This window comes from Rhinopithecus bieti, unplaced genomic scaffold, assembly GCF_001698545.2.
Source record: "Rhinopithecus bieti isolate Rb0 unplaced genomic scaffold, ASM169854v2 scaffold_35595, whole genome shotgun sequence".
Classification (NCBI taxonomy): domain Eukaryota; kingdom Metazoa; phylum Chordata; class Mammalia; order Primates; family Cercopithecidae; genus Rhinopithecus; species Rhinopithecus bieti.
The window spans coordinates 55,041-78,686 of record NW_016815333.1 but is presented as its reverse complement, the minus strand read 5'-3'; the positions used below and the strand labels follow the sequence as shown (position 1 = coordinate 78,686).

Sequence of the window (23,646 nt, the reverse complement as noted above, 5' to 3'; positions counted from 1 at the left end):
TTTTTTTTTTTTTTTTTTTTTAAAGTGTTCAGTGAATAAACTGGCACCTAGTGAAGAGATTAATCTGGGCACTCTTTCCTTGTAAGAGACAACTAAGGGTATTAAGTAAAACAGTTAGAGTTGTTTATGGATTTCCTGTAATAACCCTTAAGAGTTTAGCCATGGAGCATGTGTCACACATTCAGAGCCACATTTATTTGTATATTAATTTACTATACACTATGCTTTTACTTCCCAAGCATTTCTCAATCTATCCAGACTGAATTCTGTCTCTCTAACAAATAAAACATTCTCTCCATATGGTTCCCAGTAAGTTGTATATTGTTAAATTAAACATTTTTTTTTTTTTGCCTCAGCTATAGTTAATATTATTGATTGTGCCCTCATTTTTGAAACACTATTCCTTTGGCTTCTGTGTCCACTTTTCTCTGTGTCTACACCTTATTGTTAGTTACATTACATTTTCCTGGCTATTGTTTTACCTCTTTGGTTATCTTCTTTTTAAAGTCCCCTCCTTAACCCAACCAGTAAATGTTGGAGTACCTCAAAGTTTTATCCTATGCCTTTTCTCTTTTTACTCCAAACTTTCTCCCTAGGCAGTCTCATCCAGTTTTTCCATTCAAGTATTACCTTTATGCATGTAATTTAGAAACATATACCTTTTGCTCAAAATGTTTCCCTGAACTCCAGGGTTTGCATATAATTGCTTACTTGACTATTCCACCTCAGATGCAATGGGTCAGAAATATGAATTTTTTACTCCTAAACTCTTCTAGTGTTCCCTATCTTAGTGAATGAGTACTATTTATCAGATTGGGTAAATGTGAAATGTGGAAACCATTCCTGACAACTCACTTCCATCTATTCCTGATATTTAATCTATCCACAAGTCCTCTGGGTTTTACTTTCTAAATAACTGTCAGATGTGTCCACTTTTCTCTGTGTCTACACCTTATTGTTAGTTACTATCATATCCATTATGCCTGAAATCCCAACCAATGCATTCATAATCACCAGGAGGAACCCCCACTACACAGTATACTTCTGATCTGGAATTTCAAGTTTTTCAATGTTTAAACCCATAATTGCTTATCTTAAATATTTTATTAATTTGGTATACCAGATACATTATCTAAAGTTTGTATTATCTGCTGTTTTTCAAGGAGTGTTTCTCTTTTTTTTTTTTTGTAAATTTTATTTTAAGTTCAGGGGTACATGTACAGGTTTGTTATTTACGTAAACTCATGTCACAGGTATTTGTTGTACAGATTATTTCATCACCCCCGTACTAAGCCCTGTACCCAATAGTTATCTTTTCTGCTCCTCTCCTTCCACCCTCATGTAGAGCCCAGTGTCTATTGTTCCCTTGTTTGCGTTCATGAGTTCTCATCATTTAGCTCCCACTTATAAGTGAGAACATGCAGTATTCGATTTTATGTTTCTGTGCTAGTTTGATAAGGATGATGGCCTGCAGTTCCATCCATGTTCCTGCAAAATACATGATCTCATTCGTTTATATGGCTGCATAGTATTCCCTGGTATATATATATACCACATTTTCTTCATCCGGTCAACCACTGATGGACATTTAGGTCGATTCCATGTCTTTGCTATTGTGAATAGTGATGCAGTGAACATACACATGCATGTGTCTTTATGACAGGATGATTTATTTTCCCTTTGGTGTATACCTAGTAATGGCATTGCTGGGTCAAATGATAGTTCTGTTTTTAGATATTTGAGGAATCACCACACTGTTTTCCACAACAGGGAACTAATTTATACTCCCACCAACAGTGTATAAGCAATTTTTTCTCCACAACCTTGCCAGCACCTTTTATTATTATTATTTTTTTACTTTTTAATAATAGTAATTCTGACTGGTATGTGATGGTATCTCATTGTGGTTTGATTTGCATTTCTCTAATGATCAGTGATGTTGAGCTTTTTTTCATATGCTTGTTGGCCCCATGTATGTCTTCTTTTGAAAAGTGTCTATTCATGTCCTGTGTCCACCTTTTTTTTTTTTTTGGAGACGGAGTCTTGCACTGTCTCCAGGCTGGAGTGCAGTGGCACTATCTCGGCTCACTGCTACCTCTGCCTCCCGGGTTCAAGCAGTTCTCCTGCCTCAGCCTCCCAAGTAGCTGGGACTACAGGTGTATGCCACCATGCCTGGCTAATTTTTTTTTTTTTTGTATTTTAGTAGAGACAGGGTTTCACCATGTTGCCCAGGCTGGTCTGAAACTCCTGAGCTCAGGCAATCTGCTTGCCTCAGCATCCCAAATTGCTAGGATTACAGGCGTGAGCCACCGCGCCTGGCTTTTCTACTTTTTAATGGTGTTGTTTGTTTGTGTCTTATAAATTTGCTTAAGTTTCTTATAGATGTTGGATATTAGGCCTTTGCCAGATGAATAGTTTGCAAATGTTTTCTCCAAATTTCTAGGTTGCCTGTTTACTCTGTTGATAGTTTCTTTTGCTGCACAGAAGCTCTTAAATTTAATTAGATCCTATTTGTTAACTTTTGCTTTTGTTGCAATTGCTTTTGGCATCTTCATGGAGTCTTTGCCCGTTCCTGTGTCCAGAATGGTATTGTCTAGGTTGTCTTCCAGAATTTTTATAGTTTTGGGTTTTACATTTAAATCTTTTATTCATCTTCAGTTAATTGTTGTATATGGTGTAAGCAATGAGTCCAGTTTAAATCTTCTGCACATGGTTAACCAGTTATCCCAGCCTCATTTATTGAATAGGGAATCCCTTTTTCATTGTTTGCTTTTGTCAGGTTTGTCAAAGATCAGATAATTGTAGGTGTGCAGCCTTATTTCTGGCTTCTCTATTCTGTTCCATTGCTCTATGTGTCTGTTTTTGTGCCAGTACCATGCTGTTTTAGTTATTGTAACCTTATAGTATAGTTTGAAGTTGAGTAGTGTGATGCCTCCAGATTTGTTCATTTTGCTTTGGATTGCCTTCGCTCTTTGGGCTGTTTTTTGGTTCCATATGAACTTTAAAATAGATTTTTTCTAGTTCTGTGAAGAATTTCATTGTTAGTTTGATAGGAATATCATTGAATCTATAAATTTGCTTTGGGCAGTATGGCCATTTTAATCATATTGATTCTTTTTATCCATGCACATGGAGTGTTTTTCCATTTGTTGGTATCATTTCTGATTTCTTTGAGCAGTGTTTTGTAGTTCTCCTTGTAGAGATTGTTCACCTCCCTGGTTAGCTGTGTTCCTAGGTATTATTTTTGTAGCAATTGTGAATGGGATTGTGTTCCTGATTTGGCTGTTGTCTCGACTGTTGTTGATGTATAGGAATGCTAGTGATTTTTGTACATTGACTTTGTATCTTGAGACTTTGCTGAGGCTGTTTATTAGCTGAGGGAAGTTTTGGGCCAAGACTTTGGGGTTTTCTAGATATAGGATTATGTTGTCTGTAAACAGGGATAGTTTGACTTCCACTCTTCCTATTTGGATGCACTTTATTTCTTCTCTTGTCTGATTGCTCTGACCAGGACTTCCAATACTGTGTTGAATAGGAGTGGTGGGAGAGGGCGCCTCAAGGAATCTTTCTTAAAGTGTAGTTGATAGAACATATTTAAATGTCACCCAAGATACCTGTTATAAGTGCACATTACTGGATTAGATTTCTTTTGTGAGTCTGTGAGTTAGGAATCTATTGCTTCAACAGGTAGGAAACAAGGAATTCTCATGCACACTACCATTTGAGAATCTTGTTATAATCTTTTTACTGCTGACAAAATTTATTGTCAGTACATGCTGGTGAGGTTAATGTCAGTGATCATGTTGCATTATATATTGCATTAACAGAGATACATGTGGAAACCATTAGAGTATATGGTGAACTGCGCCAGAGAAATGTAGGCTGAGACTGCAGTAGCCTGTGCTTTTCAGACTTGTCCTGCTGGAATCTGTGCCCCAAAGGTCTTTCTGAAGAAACCGTTTAGCTGATAACCCATTGTCTATATTCCATACTCTTTTAGTTCTGTGACTTCATCATTTTTCCCAGAAAGGACTTCTGTTAAAATTTAATCTCTGTTGGGAAATGTAATGTATCAAGAGTCTAATCAAGGGACAAAAACCACACAGTAATTTGGTTAGGGAAAGTTTGATATAAAGAATTATTGTAACAGAGGAGTATCTACTGAAGGATATTGATAGACATTCTACTAAAGGAGTAAAGATAATTCTAATGAATACAGGAGTAGAAGATAGAGGGAACAACTTCAACTCCTAGGATGGAATCAGAATATGAATATCCCCAATCATTCCCTCCCAGCAACGCAGGGCTAAGGTGCAGAACTTCTGAAGAGGGAGCAGCTTTCATCACTACACGGCAGAGAAGTTTGCTGGGCTGCGAGGCTGGTGGAGCTTGAACTCACTGGGAAGCTGTCCATGAGGGTGGTACACTTAGGAATCCGCCCTCTGTGATGCTAGAAAAAGCCACCTTCCAGAGAGGTGCTGTACTTCCTGCTGGGAAGCTGTTCACAAGGGTGATATGTTGGAAAACTTCCCTAAGGGAGGCTCTGCACTGGTGAATTTTGCTACAAAGTTCTGGGGGAAGCTGCCCATAGAAATCTGCCATGCCAGGGACCTTACCAGGAAGCTATCCATGAGGTGATGCTGTTGAAATTTTCTGGGGGTGAGTACTATAAAATATACTACACACTGCCTGAGGAAGAAGCAGAGAGAGACACAGAACTAGGAAGAAAAGCTTCTTCCTCTTCCAATGCCTCTTCAGGACCCTCTGCTGAAAAAGGTTAACATCAGACCACCCATCAAGGAAGAAATATTCCACTATCACAGACAAGACAATGAAGAATAGATTGTTGAGGTGAGACACAGTAAACTGATGACATTATTTTTGACTCAATTTATGCTTTGTGGCTTCTTATTTGGGATCTTTCCTTTGCCTGTAAAGTTTCCATAGGTCTCCTGCTTCCCTTCCATCTATTCTGTGTTCCTTGCCATATCTTCCCTATACCCAAGCTTGGACTTCTAGTGCGTTGCCCAGCATTTACTTCCTGCTGTGATATCCTAATCTCATTCCAGTCATTACAAAGATGAAGTCTGTGTTCTAAATCCTCAATGCTGGAATTTATCTTTGCTAAGTCCTTGACTTCATTTTTTCCCCAACTTTTCCTCCTAGCATAAGGATTGGAGATGTCTACATGGGTGGCTCTCTGAATTTAGGGCAAGCAATTATTTTAGCATTACTCTTGTAAATATTCTGTGTCATTTTCCTATCAAAATTTTCTGACCCCAATTGCTATTCTGCTTGTTTATGTTTCCACACATTGGCTGTTTATGGGTTTCTTTTGCTGTGGTTTTTGGACACTCATTCTTGCTGAATTTTCTTTAAGTAAACTTATTACCTAGAATAGTAATTATGGTCATCTTATTCTGTGAATCTTGCTGTTTCTTCCCACTGCCTGTTATTTTTTAGCTTGGTCTATTCTAAAGGTCTCAAGACACCCAAATATGTGTCAGTCTTCCCCACGCAGACTGGAAAAATGCTAGTTCCATAGACCTTTATATTTTAACTTCTGGGAGTTAGTAATAGACAGTATTAGCCTTTGAGAAAAAAATACTATCTTTAGGTAATTTACCACAGTAAGGGTATTCTTAAAAAGAATTTATGGGAAACAATTTAGAATTACTCTTGTAAATATTTTGAGTTGCATTTATTGTTATTGGACTTGCTTAAAATTCCTATATATTTTAACATTAAACAGATGATTAGATTTCAGGTTTTACATGTAAAAACCATCACTGAGCTATAATTCTGTTCATAGATAATTGCGCATATAAATATATTTGTAAAATATTATATCATTACTTGGCTATAGCTATAGATAAGAATAATATAAAAATTACTTTGATTTAATAAAGGAAATAATGAAATTTATTTGAGGTATGGGAACAAAATGGGTATTTACTAAGTAACTGGTTAATTTTATTGTTTTAGATAAGTAAAGATCAAACTCTTTTACAAGCAGAGCCTCCAGAACCTGACAAAACAGTCACTTTAAATATTGCACAAATAGTACGCCTTTTACAAAGATTTGAAGAACTGAAGAATCGCCTTAAACAGAGGTCTAAATCCTCCTGGAAAGTCATGTTGTCTAAAACCATGTAAGTGAAATGTAAGAACTAATTGAATCAAAAACAATAAGAAAGGGTATATAATTAGCACTGAATGTAAGATAACGAGTCAGATATGATGGCTGTACACAGGGCTTCTTAGTCAAATCAGGTCTAGTCAACTTGTTTCTATTTGCAATTTTTAATAATCTGAGATGTACAATACAGGAGACATTAGCTGCATGTGGCTATGCAAATTCAATGTAGAAAATCAGTTTCTTAGTCACACTAGCCACATTTCAGGTGCTTAGCACCCACATGTGGCTGTTATTAGAAAGTTATATTGGACATTGCTAGCTTTGAAATATCTGGCTCATAAATTCTTTTCTCAGTTTGATTAGGTAACTCCTAGTAATAAACAGGAAACTAAGATCTAATGAAATACTTCATTGTTCATGAACACGTTCATTAAAAATTATATTAACAGCTTATCCAAGTAAAAGTTTTACATTTATAAGCAACCATGCTTTTGCATTAAACGGAGAAAACATTCTTTTTTAGTGTTAAAATAGAATATACGTACCCATAGTTGGGAGGGACCACTAGTTATGCGGTTACTTTAGTGATATCTCTGTCAATAACTGAAAATAATGAAGAGAGTGGTACTTGAGTTGGCTCCTGGGGGTTGCATAACTAGATCCTTGGTTCAGAGGTTAAGGTTTAAACCATATTCATACTTGACATTTAAGTGTGTGCTGTGTACTAGGGATTTTTGTAGTAACTTTACATGTATAATCTTTGATTTTCATAACTACTTTATGAGAAAGGTACTATTATACCCCAATTTTAATGAGAATAAACTGAAGCCAATAGAGGTTAAGTAATGTACCTGGCTGAGGTCATATAATAAGTAAGTGGACGAAACAGGTTTTGACCCAAAGGTCAGCTAGTCTCACTCCAGAACTTATGTCCTTCATCATTATACGACTGATAATAATACTTTGACAAAAAGATACCTCATGTTTCTAACAATTTATTTTGCTATTTTGTTGTTAATGTTTTGGTATACTTAATTATATTCATGGCCTACATGGAATTCATATAATTACATAGTTTAGTTTGACTTTTCAACTTGTAACTTGTAAGTTTACCTTAGTGTCTGTGAATAAAGATTAAAGATACGTTTAATTTTTATTTTACAAACTTCATATGTCTAGACTACACATTTCAGTTCTTGTTTTAGTGTAATTTAAACTCTTACTCTTTGATATATTAAAAAATGTTTCATTTATTGAACTTGAACAGGGATGAAGAAAATCGACCAGAAGCAGTGAAAAGTTGTGAAGCGGTAGCACGGAAAATTGAAGGTGATAATATTTTATACATGTTTGTCCTTAAAAATGTTATTAAAAATTTTGTTATTTATCTTTTAAAGAGAGAGTCTCACTCTGTCACCCATGCTGGAGTGTAGTGGCATGAATATTGCTCACTGCAGCCTCAAACTCTTGGGCTCAGGTGATCCTCTCTGCTCAGCCTTTTGAGGTAGCTAGGACCACAGGCACAGGCCACCGAGACCAGGTGATTTTTTTTGTACAGATGTAGGTCTCACTATGTTGCCCAGGCTGGTCTTTAACTTCTGGCCTCAAGAGATCCTCCCACCTCGGGCTCCCAAAATGTTGGGATTACAGGCATGAGCCACTATGCCCAGCATGTTTGACTTTTATGGGGTTTCCTAAGTGTATTAACATTTTGAAACTTAAAGTAAAAAAATTTACAGTTATAAAATTATACAATGGTAAATTTAGATAATATTTAATAGTGAGTTTGATATTTTAATAAAAGTTTTTATTATGTTCCAGATTCTGGGAACATACAAAATGAATACAATGTGTATCCCCTGTGCAGACAATGTGGTTGTTACTTCCATAAAACTTACAGCTTATTAAGGATACAAGTACATTGTCTAGCATGTTAGTGCAGTGTTATGCATGATAAAGGTATGTGGAATTTGCATTGGGTCCACAGAAAGGAGCAATCTGTGCAACCTAAGGAGTTAGGAAGACTTTATGCAACTTTAAAGGGTGAATAGGATTTAGTAAAGTAAAGAAGGGAAATATTTGGTATTTTAAGAAGACAATAGCATGAACAAACAACATGCATAGAGAATTACAACTGGATTGATATTAGAGTAAGAAGCGATATATAGGGATGAAGTAACAGAGGGCCAGTCATAGTGGGAATGGATGCTATGCTAAGGAGCTTAGACTTCTTAAAAAATTAATAAAGAATCATTGCAGATTTTTTTGTAGGATTTAATTTTAGAGAAGTTTTTTCCTGACTGCACTGTAGAAGCTAGATTTGGGGACTAGGAGTGGGAAAGGGAAGTTATTATATCTTAGATGTGTGATAAATACCTATATTCAAAGACTAAGAAGAAGGGAGTCAGGTTTGAGAAATATTTACTTGAAAGTTGGTGACTAGATATGGAAGGAAGACTAGATAATGATGGTACCATCAATGAATATAAGCGAATACAAAGAGCAAAAACAAGTTTTGGTGAGAAAGTGATGTTTATAATCAGCTGTTACACACATTCTTTTAAATGTTACCATTTGTTGCCTGATTGGGAAGATCTGCAGTGTTGGCAGCTATTATTTTTTCAAAGTTTTCTTTCTTTTGAATAAGTTACTAAAATTAAAATGAGAAAATTTAAACTCAATTAGTATATATAATCGCCTTTTGAAATTTATAGTGACAAATACACTTTTAATTATTTCAGAATTCATAGAAGCCCACTCAACTGATGAATTTAAAGGTGTTTCTGCAACAGAACCACGTAAGTTTCCACTCATTAAAGCATTATTGTGATAATAACCTCTGTTACATTAATTTCTATAATTTAAAGTAATAATTATTAGGTTAACAGTGCAGACTCCCTGCCTTGGAGTTTGGAGCCATACAGTTGAGCTGGTTGTCAAGCAACTATTAAAATTCTTAGTTAAGGATATGTGTTATTGAAACTAGATTTTTTTTTTTTTTTTTTGAGACAGAGTCTTGCTCTGTTGCCCAGGCTGGAGTGCAGTGGCATGATCTCGGCTCACTGCAACCTCTGCCTCCTGGGTTCAAGTGATTCTTGTGTCTCAGCCTCCCAAGTAGCTGGGATTACAGGCATGCACCACCACACCCAGCTAACTTTTGTAACTTTTGTATTTTTTTTTTTTTTTAGTAGAGAGAGTTTCACCATGTTGGCCAGGTTGGTCTTGAACTCCTGACCTCGGGTAATCTGCCTGCCTCGGCCTCCCAAAGTGTTGGGATTTCAGGCGTCAGCCATTGCACCCGGCCTAGATTAATTTTTGAGGAGTGCATGTTAGTACATGGAATGGAGGATTCTGAGTTGTGATTAGAACGTAATACTGAAATGTTGGCAGGCCTTTGAGGTGTAGCAGTGATAAATTTAAATTGTTTGTAGATTTTGTTACTAGGAATTATATCCACAAATGCTTTCACTGCAGATGAGTAGTTGTCAGTTCAGGAATATAAAGAGCTGCTAGAGCTTGTCTGTTAAGTTTATGACTACTTGTCAATAGAAAGGAGAAATTAACTTACTCATGTCTTAGGGCTGGAGAGAATTTTGAAATAATAGGGTAAAGCACACTGTGGAATACAGTTCAAAAGTAGAAAATAATGTTTGCTTGGAACAGGTTGCTGGGAATTCTGCCCTCTTTCAACTTCAGCTTTAAACCCAAACCTTGCCATGTTTAAACCAAGGACAGCTGCACATCTTACAGCACTCCCAAGTTCTACAGAGATTTCTGATCGAAGAGAGCTCTGACTGACTAGGTGGGGTAGAAAGGTATATAGAACTTTGGACTAGATAGTGAAAACCTCTGTTTACATCAAGGGGAATCCCTTGTACATCTATGAACCTCTCAAGAGCTCTCTCTTTTTCTCTCTCTCAGTCTGTATGGTTGCCTTCCTTCTAATATTGTACCTTGGCTTCCACAAACACTGAACTTTGTTTCCTAAACTCAAGGCAACCAGTATGCTCTGAGTTCCCCTTCTCTATACTGTGGACTGGCAATTCCAGACAGCAAATTGGGGTCATCACAGGGCCTTTCCACTTTATTACCATATGTACTGCTTTCACTGTTTTCCAATTTCTGAATACCACTGTTTCATGTATTTTTGTCCAGTATTTAAGTGGTTTAAGGTAGAAGAGTAATTCTGGTCCCTGATGCTCCATCATGGATGAAAGCAGAAATCCCTGTACCCACTTATAGTTTAATGGAATACATCTTCCAATCACAAAACTACATTTCAAAGGATAAAATATGGTTGAGATTTTGCTCATGGTTCTAAAGGGGAGCAGAGGACAGAATTATATTGTATAATATGGAGAAAATGCTTTGCAAATTCATACGATCTTTTTCCAATGGCAGTTGTTTCAGTTTCTTAGCTCTATTAGTATAGACTTACTCTCTTTCTCTATTGCTGCGTTTTACTTGTTCACTATCATTTTCTTTTAAAAGTACCTCCTCTCTTCTTCTCTGGCGACACTTAATTCTCTCTTCCCTTCCTGTTTCCTAAATTCTATTAAATCTTATAGCCTGGCTGGCAAGACGGAAGCTACCTTTGTATTGCACTCTGGTTTTGCTTTTAGGTCACAATTTCATCTTGATGTTGCTTCATTTAATAGACTATTTTTTAGAGAAGTTTTAGGATCACAGAAAAATTGAACAGAAATTACAGAGAGTTCCCATTAGCGCACTCCCCCTGCCCCCCGCTTCCTGCATAAAGCTTCCCCTATTATTAACATTTTGCATTAATGTGATACATTTGTTATGGTTGATGAACCAATTTTGATACATTATTATTAACTACAGTCCATAGTATACATCTGGTTTGCTTTTTGCCTTGTACAGCTCAGTGGATTTTGACAAATGTATCATGTCATGGATCCACCATTACAGTGTCACACAGAATAGTTTAATTGCCCTAAAAATCCCCTGTGTCCCACCTATTCACCTCTTCCTCCATCCACCTGAATCCCTGGAAACCACTAATCTGTTTATTTACTGTTTCGATAGTATTTCGTTTTCAAGAATGTTGTGTATTTGATATTAGTTATTTCTTTTACCTAATAATGTACAGTTAAAGTTCCTCCATGTCTTTCAATAGTTTGACAGTTTATTTCTTTTTATTGCTGATAAATAAATTTATGGATTTACTAAATTTATCCATTTACCTGTGAAAGGGCATCTTGGTTGTTTCCATGTTTCAGCAATTATAAATACAGCTGCTATTAATGCTTTTGTGCAGGTTTTTGTGTGGATGTAAGTTTTCAGCTCAATTGGGTAAACATAAAGGAGCATGACTGCTAAGTCATATAGTAAGAGTTGTCTAGCATTATAAGAAACTGCCAAATGGGCATGCAGAGGGGCTGTACCATTGTGCATTCCCCCCTACAATTGAGGAGAATTCTTGTTGCTCCACATCTTTGTCAGCATTTAGAATTGACAGTGTTTGTGCTTTTAGCCATTCTAATAGTTTTGTAGTGATATTTCATTGCTTTCATTTGCAATTCCATGATTATGCATGATGTTGAGCATCTTTTCATATGCTTATTTGCCATCTGTTTCATTTCTTTGGTGAGGTGTTCAGATCTTTTACCTATTTTAAAAATTGGGTTGTTTGTTTTCTTATTGTTGAGTTTTAAGAGTTCTTTTTATATTTTGGATACAAGCCTTGTATCAGGTATGTGTTTGGCAAAGATATTCTCTCAGTCTGTGGCTTATCTTCTCATTCTTTTAGCAGTGTCTTTTGCAGAGCCAGAATAAAGTCAAACTTAACCATTTTTTTTTATTTCATGAATTGTGCTTTAGGTGTTGTATGTAAAAATTCATCTTCAAACCCAAAGTTACCTAGATCGTCTCTTCTACTGTCTTATAAAAGTTTTATAGTTTTGCATTTTATGTTTATAATTATGATCCATTTTGAGTTAATTTTTTTTTTTTTGAGACAAAGTCTCTCTCTGTCGCTGGAGTGCGATGGCGCCATCTCGGCTCACTGAAACCTCTGCCTCCCCATTCAAGTGATTCTTCTGCCTCAGCCTCCCTAGCAGCTGGGACCACAGGTGTGCGCCACCATGCCTGGCAAATTTTTGTATTTTTAGTAGAGATGGGGTTTCACCATCTTGGTCAGGCTGGTCTTGAACTCCTGACCTCGTGATCTGCCCGCCTCAGCCTCCCATTGTACTGGGATTACAGGCGTGAGCTACTGTGCCTGATCCATTTTGAGTTAATTTTTGTGACAGGTGTAAAGTCTATGTCTAGATTCATTATTTATACATTTTTTGCATTTGGATGTCCAGTTGTTTCAGCATCATTTGTTGAGAAGACTACTCTTTCTTCACGGAGTTGCCTTTGTTCCTTTGCCAAAGATCAATTGTGTATATTTGTGAGTCTATTTTTGGGCTTTTAATTCTGTTTGCTTGTCTGTCTATTTTGGCAGTGCTACATGTCTTGATTACTTTAGCTTTTAGTAAGTATTGAAGTTGGGTAGTGTCAGTCCTCCGATTTGTTGTTCTTCAACATTGTGTTGATTTCTCTGGGTCTATTGCCTTTCCATATAAACTTTGGAAACAATTTGTTGGTATCCAAAAAATACCTTGCTGGGATTTTGATTGAGATTGCATTGAATCTATGGATTAAATGGACAAGAACTTGTATCTTAACAATATTGTATCTTTCATTCTATGAACATGAAATCTCTCCATTTATTTAAATCTTACTTGCTTTCTTTCATCAGAGTAATGAACTTTCCTCATATAGATCTTGTACATATTTTCTTTTAGATTTACACTGAAGTGTTGAAATTTCAGTGCTACTATAAATTGTGTTAATATCTATAATTTAAAATTCAAATAGTTCATTGCTGGTATATAGGAAAGCAATTGCAATTAACTTTTGTGTCCTGTAAATTTGCAATAATTATTTATTACTAGATATTGGTGATTCTTTGGGATTTTCTATAGAGACAGTCACATTATCTAACAGACAGTGCTACTTCTTCCTTCTGATTTTCTTTTCTTGTATTATTGCATTAGCTAGGACTTCCAGTATGATGTTAAATAGCATGGTGAAAATGGGCATGCTTACCTTCTTCCTGATCTTAGGGAGGAAGCATTTAGGATTTCACTATTAAGTATGATGTTAGCTGTAAACATTTTGTAGATTTTCTTTATCAAACTGAGGAAGCTTACTTCTATTTTATTTATAATTTACAAAGAGTTTTTTAAAATTACGGGTAGGTGTTAGATTTTGTCAAATACTTTTTCTGCATTTATTAATATGATCGTATGATTTTTCTTCTTTAGCGTGTAGATTACATTAATTGATTTTTGATTATTGGACCAGCCTTACATACCTGGAATGACCCATTTGGTTGTGTTGTACAGTTCTTTCTATATATTTGTGTATGTGATTTGCTAATGTTTTGTTGAGGATTTTCACATATGTATTCATGAAAGATATTCATCTGTAGTTTTCTTGTAATGTCTTTGTCCGGCTTTGGTATTGGAGTGATACTGGCCTCATAGAATGAGTCAGGAAATGTTCCCTATGTTTCTGTTTTCTGGAAGAGATCATAAAGAATTGGCATAATTTCTTAGTTAAACGTTTGGTAGAATTTGCCAAGTGAAACCATCTGAGCATAGAACCTGCTGTTTTGGAAGGTTATTAATTATTGATTCAATTTCTTTTATATATGCCTATTCATAATATCAATTTCTCCTTTGTGAGTTTTGGTAGATTGTGAGTTTCCAAGAATTTGTCCATATAATCTAAATTATCAAATTCATTAGCATAAGTTATTTATAGTATTTGTTTATTGTCCCTTTATGTCCATGTGGTCAGAAGTGATGGTCCCTCTTTCTTTTTGCAAATAGAAATAATTTTATTTCTTGCTTTCCTATTTGGATACCTTTTATTTCTTTCCTTGCTTAATTGCTCTAGCTAGGAATTCCAGCACTATGTTGAACAGAAGTGGCAAGAATGAGGATCTTTATCTTGTTCTTCATCTTAGAGGAAAATCTTCCAACTTTTCACTGTTGGCTATGTAGCTGTGGACTTGTGATAGTTGGCCATTATTGTTTTGAGGTACATTCCTTCTGTATCTAATTTGTTATTTTTGTCAGGAAAGAATGTAGAATTTTTTCAAATGCTTTTCCCCATATATTGAGATGATCATATGATTTTTGTATTTTATTCTATTAATATGATATATCACATTTATTTGCATATTTGAACCATCTTTGCACCCCAGGGATAAGTCCCACTTGGTCATAGTGAATGATTCTTTTAATGTGCTGTAAATTCAGTTTGCTAGTATTTTGTTAAAGATATTTGTATCCATATTCATCAGAGATATTGGACTGTGTTTTCTTTTCTCATAGTGTCTTTGTCTGGCTTTGGTATTAGGGTAATACTAACCTTGTAAAATAGTTCAGAAGTACTACTTCCTCTTCAAGATTTTGGAAGAATTCGAGAAGGATTCTACTAGTTCTTTAAATGTTGGGTAGAATTAGGCCATAAAACCATCAGGTCCTGGTTTTTTCTTTCTTTCTTTTTTTTTTAATGGGGGATTTTATCACTGAGTCAGTCTTCTTACTAATTACTAGTCTGTTCAGACTTTCTGTTTTTTCATGATTTAGTCTTGGTGGGTTGTATGTGTCTATGAATTATCCAGTTATTTTAGGATATCTAATTTGTGGGTATATAAATGTTCACAGTAGTCTTTATCCTTTGTATTTTTGTGGTATCAGTTATTATGTCTCTTCTTTCTTTTCCAATGTTACTTGAGTCTTGTTCTTTTTTCTTAGTCTAGCTAAAGTCTTGTCAATTATGTTTATCTTTTCAAAAAACCAACTCTTAGTTTTGTTGAACTTTTCTATGATTTTTCTAGTCTCTATTTTATGTACTTGTCCTCTAATCTTTTATTTCCTTCCTTTTACTAACTTGGGCTCAGTTTGTTCTTTTTCTAGTTCCTTGAGGTGTGACATTACATTATTGGAGCTCTTTTTTTCTTTTTTTAATGTATACTTTATTTATTTATTTGGAGACAGGGTCTTGCTCTGTTGCCCAGGCTGGAGTACAGTGGTGTGATCATAACTTACTCCAACTCCTGGCCTTAAGTGATTATCTCACTTAGCCTCCTTAGTAGCTGATATTGCAAGTGTGGGACACTGTACCCAGCTTTAATGTAGGTTTTTATTGCTATAATCTCCCTTTTAATAACTGCTTTTGCTGCATCACATAAATTTTGGTATGTTTCCATTTTTGTGTGTCATAAGATATTTTTTGATTTCTTTTTGAATTTCTTTTTGACCCATTGTTCAGGAGTATGTTAATTTCCACGTATTTGTAAATCTTTCAATTTTTCTTCTGTTATTGATTTCTAGTTTCATGCCACTATGATTGGGAAATACTTGATATGGTTTTAGCCTTCTTAAATTTTATAAGACTTACTGGCCTAACACAAGATCTGTCCTTTAGAGCATTCCATTTGCACTTGAGAAAGTTCTATATTCTCCCGCTGTTGAATGGAATATCTTGTATATGTTTGTTAGGTCCATTGATGTAAAATGTAGTTAAAATGTAAGGTTTCCTTATTTGTTTTCTGTCTGGATGATTTGTTCATTATTGAATGTAGAATACTGAAGGCCTCTGCTATTATGGTATTGCTGTCTATCTCTTTCTTCAGATTTATTAATATTTGCTTTATGTATTTAGGTGTTGCAGTGTTGGGTGTGTATATATTTGTTATATTCTCTTGAGCTTTTTTCATTATATAATAACCTTCTTTGTCTCTTGTGACTGTATTTGACTCAAAGTATCTGGTCTGATGTAAGTTTAGCCACACCTGCTCATTTATTGGTTTCTAATTGCATGGAATATCTATTTACATCCCTTCACTTTTATTCTGTGAGTAAGCAGCATGTAGTCTTGTTTTTTTTTATTCAGCCCTTCGATGTCTTTGAATTGAATAATTTGATCCATTTACTTTCAAGTTACCTTTAATAAATAAGGACTTACTATTGCCATTCTGTTAATTGCTTTTTAGCTGTTTCGTAGATCCTTTGTTCTTTTATTCCTTGTTTGCTATCTTCCTTTGTGATTTGTTGATATACTTTTACTCCCCTCTAAGCATTTTATATTTTTGATGTCATAATTCACATATTTTATATTGTGTACACCTTAGGAAATTATTGTAGCTATAGGTATTTTGTTTGTCTTTTACCCTTTATTCTGTAGACATAAGTGATTTACAGACTACTGTTACAATATTATAGTGTGTAATTTTACTATATACATACTTTAACCAGTGAGTTTTATACTTTCGTATGTATTTGTGTTACTACTTAGTGTCCTTTCAGATTGAAGAGCTCCTTTTATCATTTCTGTAAGGCAAGCCTGATGATGATGAACTCCCTGAGCTTTTGTTTGTCAGAGAAAGTATCACTCCTTCATTTTTGTAGACTAACTTTTCTGGGTAAAGTATTCTTGGTTGGCAGCTTTTTTTCTTGAAGAACTTTGAAAATATCTTCTTACTCTCTCTTAGACTGCAAAATTTTCGCTGAGAAAACTGCTGATAGCCCTGTGGGGATTCTCTCTGTGTGAGGAAGCTCTTTCCTCTGTTGCTTTCAAGATTCTCTCTTCGTTTTTAATTTTTGACAGTTTGGTTATAATATGTTTTGGTGAAATATTCTTTGGGTTGTATCTGTTTGGAGACTTTTTATCTTTCTGAATGTTTATATCCTTCACTGTATTTGGGACATTTTGAGCCATTATTTCTTCAAATAAACTTTCCCCCCTTTTTCTCTTCTTCTTTTTTAATTCCTATAATGTAAATGATAACACTCTTGATGCTGTCCCATAAATCCTGTAGGCTTTATTTATTTATTTTTCAGAATTAAAAAATTTAAATTTTTATATATTTAGAGGAGATAACTTCAGATTTCTTACATGTATATGTTGTGTCATGGTGAAGTCTGGGCTTTTAGTGTACCCATCACCTGAATAGTGAACATTGTTTCCAATAGGTAATAGTCTTTAAAATTCCTTTTTATTCTTTATTCTTTTTTTCTAACTGTATATTTTCAAATAACTTTCTTTAAGTTTACAGATTCTTTCTTCTCCTTGATGAATTATATAGTTGACATATTTTTTGACTTATCTTTTGTAATTTTAATTTTATTAATTATATTCTTTGGCATCAGAATTTCTGTTTGGTTCTTTATGATTTCTGTCATTCTGTTAAACTTCTCATTTTGTTAGTATGTTGTTTTTCTGATTTTTGTTGTCTATCGGTGTTTTCTTATAACTTACTGAGCTTCCTTAAAACTAGTATTTGAATATTTTGTCAGGTATTGATGAAGTCACTGCTTCTAGACTTTACGGACTAGTTTTATATGAAAAGATCTTCACCTATGGGTGGTTGTGAGTACACTAGCTGGGTGGGAAGTGGCAATTCAGGATCCAGTGAGGATGTAGCAGTTTAGTGTCCATGTAGCTTTTTTGGCTGTGGTTGATGTGGGTAAAAATTTCAGTGGTGTGCAGTGGCCAAGGCTATAGGTATCTGCAACAGTGGCAAAGCCTGACAGAATTCTTCTGATCTCTTTTACTTTCCTAAGGGAAGTTGTGGCAGAGGTGACACCTCTTGGTTCTGGATTTGGCTTGTGGGTGTGCTTGTAGTGACAGTGGTACCAATGTCTGATGCATGATACCTGTGGAGTGGTCAAGAAACTTCGATCTGGGAGCATAGGCATGTATGGATTGACAGTGGCTTTGGGGTCCAGATGCTAGTGTGTGCAAGTCTACTGCTGCTCTGAGGACTGTGATATGGGTATCCCTGCTGCATTAATGGTTCTGGTGTCTAGAATGCAGGCACTTGTTGAGTGGTTGCAGAGCCACATTCTGGAATGTGGTCACACCTGGAGAGCAACAGTTGCCCTGGGGCCTTAGGTGTGGGCTAACTTGTTGTGGTGGTAGCTCTGATGTCTGATGCATGTGCAGTCAGAGTCTCAAAGAGTTGCAGCAGAGCTGAGGTTACAGCCCACATGTGTACTGAGAGACTGCAACTTCAGGGCCCTGGGCAAGGCTAGCATGTAAAGCCAGTGGCTCTGGTGACTATATTATACATGTGCATGGTGCAGCCTCAGAGATGTGGACTGGAGTGTGAACACATGCAGAACAACGGTGGTTCCAGGATTGAGCTGTGGCTTAGCTCACTGTGGCAGTGGCTCAGATACCTAGAGCATAGGATTCATAGAGGAGTGCAGAGCTAGGGTTCATTGCGCAGGCTGGTGCAGACTGAGTATGCCTGTAGGGCCTGGGGTGGGGCTAGCCCTCAGTGAAGGTGGCTCTGGTGTCTGAGGCATGGGAGTGCATGATGCAGCCTTCTAGCCAGTGCTGGAGCCTGGGTACATATGGAAAGATTGTGACTCTGTGGTCTAGGTCACCCATGGAATTGGAGCATGGTGGCTCTGGTCCTGGGTTGGCAAAACAGTGGCTCCTTCTTGGTGGTGGATGGAGCAACATTTTTCTTATCTAGGGTTTAATGGTGGCAGTGGTTATTAGTTATGTTAGTGGTGAGAGCTGTCAGTGTTCTCTGTAGAGCAGGCTACTAGGAACCATGGTGGGACCTGTGGTTCCTGCACTCTTCCTCATTCCTTGCCGTCTCCAGATGTCTCTGGTATGCTGATCTCCTCAGCTATCCTGTCTGTGTGGTTATTCTCCATTTTTTTTGCTTTACTATCTTGCTGCAGCTTCTTTGAGACTTTGAGCCCTACCAAGGCCACTTTCATCCATGGATAGCTGTCTAGTGGTTGTTTTTTTAGGGGGGAGATGAAAACTGTTATCCCCTACTTTCTCATCTTGCTAATGTCATTCTGTGTTCTTCCTTTTTTTCCCCCCAGGAATGTTTTCTAATGGCTTTTTCTTTCTGGGGACTGAATTTTCAAATTGTAACTGAAATAAGAGTTGATGTTCCTTGTAGTCCTTTACTATATTTAGGGCAGAATTTAAAATTATCTCATATGCTATGATTAGATTACTCTTAAAATATTATTTTATTTTGGCTGGGAGCAGTGGCTCACGCCTGTAATCCCAGCACTTTGGGAGGCCGAGATGGGCTGATCATGAGGTCAGGAGATTGAGACCATCCTGGCTAACACGGTGAAACCCCGTCTCTACTAAAAATACAAAAAAATTAGCTGGGCGTGGTGGTGGGCACCTGTAGTCCCAGCTACTTGGGAGGCTGAGGCAGGAGAATGGCGTGAACCTGGGAGGTGGAGCTTGCAGTGAGCCAAGATTGCACCACTGTTCTTCAGCCTGGGTGACAGAGCGAGACTTCGTCTCAAAAAAAAAAAAAAAAAGAAAAAATATAATTAATGTTTAGGAACTGTTGTATGCTTCTATTTTATTTAATATTTTCTTTGTGTCGTGTCTTGTTTATCTAGCAGAAAAGTTAGTGCAGGGACTGTCTTCTGTCATATACTTTTTATGTCACAAGATTGAAGAGTCTTGTGGTATTACCCCAATAGTTCATTGATTATTATGGATCCTTATTATGTTGGTTCTGTTTTAAGTAGCATCTTGGGTTCTCTTTTGGGTTCTTTGATACAGTTGTAAAGCTTAGTAGGTTAGCTAGATCCTTCCCATAGACCTTATTGACTTAGCAACAGCAACTAAAGCAGTTCTCTTTTAATATCCTAGAGTCCCTCTGATATGCCATATCATAAGAAGGTCACATGTATCGGACATTAATCCAGTTTTGTCTTTTACTAGATATATTGTATTGACCAAGTTATGTAACCTCTCTGAGCCTGAACTTCTTTATTTGAAAATTATGACAGTATCTTATTTTTTAGATTATTTTAAGAGTAAGAGAATGCAATATAACATGATGATTTGCACATAATAGGTATTTAATAAAATGGTAGCTATGTTCCTCGTAAGCATTCTGTAGCCTCATATAGCCCTGCTAGCCGCTCTTTATGTTTGTTTAGCTTTCACATCTATAGCAGTTGTATTTAGCATAGAGCTATAACTTCAGCTATTTATAAAACCTTTAACATTTTTGGCTTTTAAATAATAGAAACTGCTCATTCAATGACTAATCGATTTAATGCCATGTTGAAAGTATTTGAAAACCAGGCAAATATGTTGGAGAGGTAAGCATTTTTTATTTTGCATTTTATTATTTTCTATTTTAAAAAAAAGACAGATAAAATTGTATTTTCCATATGTAATATGCTTATTGATAAAAGTTAGTACATATTTATTGCAGAAATATTGAAAACATAAAGAAGAAAATAATGCCTCTGTCAACAAATTTAGAATTTCTTATATCAATTTTTATGATTTTATGTACGTATAATGTTTAAATGGAAAATTATAAACATAGAGAATGTAAAATGAAATGTAAAATATGTGCTATGGGAAAATAGTATATTGGTTTCTCAAAAAATTAAAAACAGAATTACCATATGATTCAGCAATTCCGCTTCTGGGCATGTATACCCCAAAATTGAAAACAAGAGTGTTGAAGGGATGTTTGTACATCCATGTTCATTGCAGCATTATTCACAGCAACCAAAAGATGGAAGCAACCTACATGTGCAACAATGAATAAATGGATAAACAAAATGTGGCATATACATACAATGAAATTATTATTGAGTCTTAAAAAGAAAGGAAATTCTGATGCATGCTACAACATGGATGAACCCTGAGGACATTCTGCTAAGTATAATAAGCCAGCCACAAAAAAGACAAATGCAATTATTCCTCTTGGATGAGGTATCTAGAGCAGTGTCAAATTCACAGACACAGAAGACAGAATGATGGTTGCCAGGGGTGCAGGAGGGGGAAATGGGGAGTTATTGTTTGATGCACACAAAGCTTCATTTTTACGTGAGGAGAAGAGTTCTGGAGATTGGTTGTAAAATAGTGTAAAGTTACCTAACACTGCTGAACTATACACTTAAAATAGTTAAGATGGCAAATTTTATGTTATATGTATTTTTCATAGGTAAAAAATTAAAAGTTTCAATGATACAAAATGTAGTTTGTGAATATTTTTTCACCTGTAAACTCATATAATTTCTTTTTAAAATAAATATTTTATTTTTTATTGACAAAATTATATATATTTATGGTATAAAATGTGATGTTTTTATGTGTGCATATCTTGTGGAATGGCTAAATCAAGCTATGTAACAGACCCCAAATCCTCACATACATATCTTTTTTTTCTGGTGAACACTTAAAAATTGCTCTCTTAGAAACTTTCCCTTTGTCTAGCTGCAATTTTGTACCCTTTGACCAATATCTCCCCATTTTCCCCCAACCCCAGCCTCTGGTAACCTGCATTCTGTTCTCTATTTCCTTGAGTTTGACTTTTTGGAGTTCTACATGTAAGTGAGATCATGCAGTAATTGTCTTTCTGTACCTGACTTCTTAGCGTAATGCCCTTCAATTTCATCCATGTTGTTACAGATGACAGGATTTCCTTCTTTTTTAAGGATGGATAAGATATATATATATATCTCTTTCACATGTTCTTTATTTGTATCTTTATCTATTTTTACATTTAGGGACACTTAGGTTGATTCCATATTGTAGTTATTGTGCATAATACTGCAGTGAACATGGAGTATAGGTATCTACTCAACATGATTTATCCCATTTCCTTTAGATGTATACTCAGAAGTGGAATTGCTTGGTCATATGGTAGCTCTATTTTTATTTTTTTTTGAAGAATCTCCATAATGTTTTCCATAAAGCTGTACTAATTTGCATTCTCACTAACGTTGTGTAAGAGTTCCCTTTTCTCCACATTCTTGCCAGTACTTATATTTTTTCTTTTTGATAGTAGCCATTTTTTTGATAACAGATGTAGGTAATATTACCTGGTGGTTTAAATTTACTTTTCCTTGATGATTAGTGATGTTGAACATTTTTTTCATATACCCTGTTGACCATTCATATGTCTTTTTTTGAGAAATATCAAGCCATTTGTCCATTTTTAAATGGGGTTATTTGTTTTCTTGTAGTTGAGTTGAGCTCCTTTTACATCTTGAATATTAAACTCTTATCAGATGTATGGTTTGCAAATATTTTCTCCCATTACATAGGTTGTATCTTCATTCCATCGATTGTTTCCTTTGCTCTGCAGAAACTATTTAACTTGATGCGGTCCCATTTGTCTATTTTTGCTTTTGTTACCTGTGCTTTTGGGGTCATATCAAAAAAATCTTTTCCAAGACCAATGTCGAGAAGTTTTCACCCTGTTTTCTTCAAGTATTTTTACAGTTTCAGGTTTTACATTTAAGTTTTTAATTCATTTTGGGTCTATTTTTGTATATGGGGTAAGATAAGGACCTATTTTCATTCTTCTGCAGTCTCTCCAACACAATTTATTGAAGAGACATTCTTTTCCTAATTATGTGTTTTTGGACATTTGTCAAAGATCAGTTGACCATATATATGTGAATTTATTTCTGGGCTCTCTCTTCTGTTCCATTGGCTATTTCTGGTTTTTTTTTTTTTTTTTTTCATTTTTTAAATTGTACTTTAAGTTCTGGGGTACATGTTCAGAACGTGCAGGTTTGTTACATAGGTATACATGTGCCATGGTGGTTTGCTGCACCCATCAACCTGTCATCTACATTAGGTATTTCTCCCCCACCCCATGACAGGCCCCAGTGTGTGATGTTCCCATCGCTGTGTCCATGTGTTCTCATTGTTCAACTCCTACTTATGAGTGAGAACATGTGGTGTTTGGTTTTCTGTTCTTGGGCTAGTTTGCTGAGAATGATGGTTTCCAGCTTCATCCATGTCCCTGCAAAGGACATGATCTCATCCTTTTTTTATGGCTGCATAGTATTCCATGGTGTATATGTGCCACATTTTCTTTATCCAGTGTATCATTGATGGGCATTTGGGTTGGTTCCAAGTCTTTGCCATTGTGAACAGTGCCACAATAACATATGTGTGCATGTGTTTTAATAGTAGAACAATTTATAATTCTTTGAGTATATACCCAGTAATGGGATTGCTGTGACCCAGCAGTGAACTGGAATTAGCAATGAGGAATCACCACACTGTCTTCTATAATGGTTGAACTAATTTACACTCCCACCAACAGTGTAAAAGTGTTCCTATTTCTTCACATCGTCTCCAGCATCTGTTGTTTCCTGACTTTAATGATTGCCATTCTAACTGGCGTGAGATGGTATCTGATTGTGGTTTTAATTTGCGTTTCTCTAATAACCAGTGATGATGAGCATATATTTATAAGTTTGTTGGCTGCATAAATGTCTTGAGAAGTGTCTGTTCCTATTCTTCACCCACTTTTTGATGGGGTTGTTTTTTTCTTGTAAATTTGTTTAAATTCTTTGTAGATTCTGGATATTAGCCCTTTGTAAAATGGATAGACTGCAAAAATTTTCTCCCATTCTGTAGGTTACCTGTTCACTCTGATG

At 35.7% G+C, this 23,646-nt stretch overlaps 1 protein-coding gene across 1 annotated transcript in view; it reads left to right on the top strand.

The window, feature by feature from the left end:
• LOC108515918 (coiled-coil domain-containing protein 7-like) overlaps window positions 1–23,646 on the top strand; it is a gene marked incomplete at its 3' end in the record, with an annotated part of 98,435 nt that overhangs the window by 20,239 nt on the left and 54,550 nt on the right. Inside the window, 4 exon segments of the mRNA XM_017853090.1 lie at window positions 5,986–6,152; window positions 7,407–7,468; window positions 8,881–8,937; window positions 20,256–20,331. Coding sequence (XP_017708579.1) covers window positions 5,986–6,152; window positions 7,407–7,468; window positions 8,881–8,937; window positions 20,256–20,331 — 362 coding nt within the window.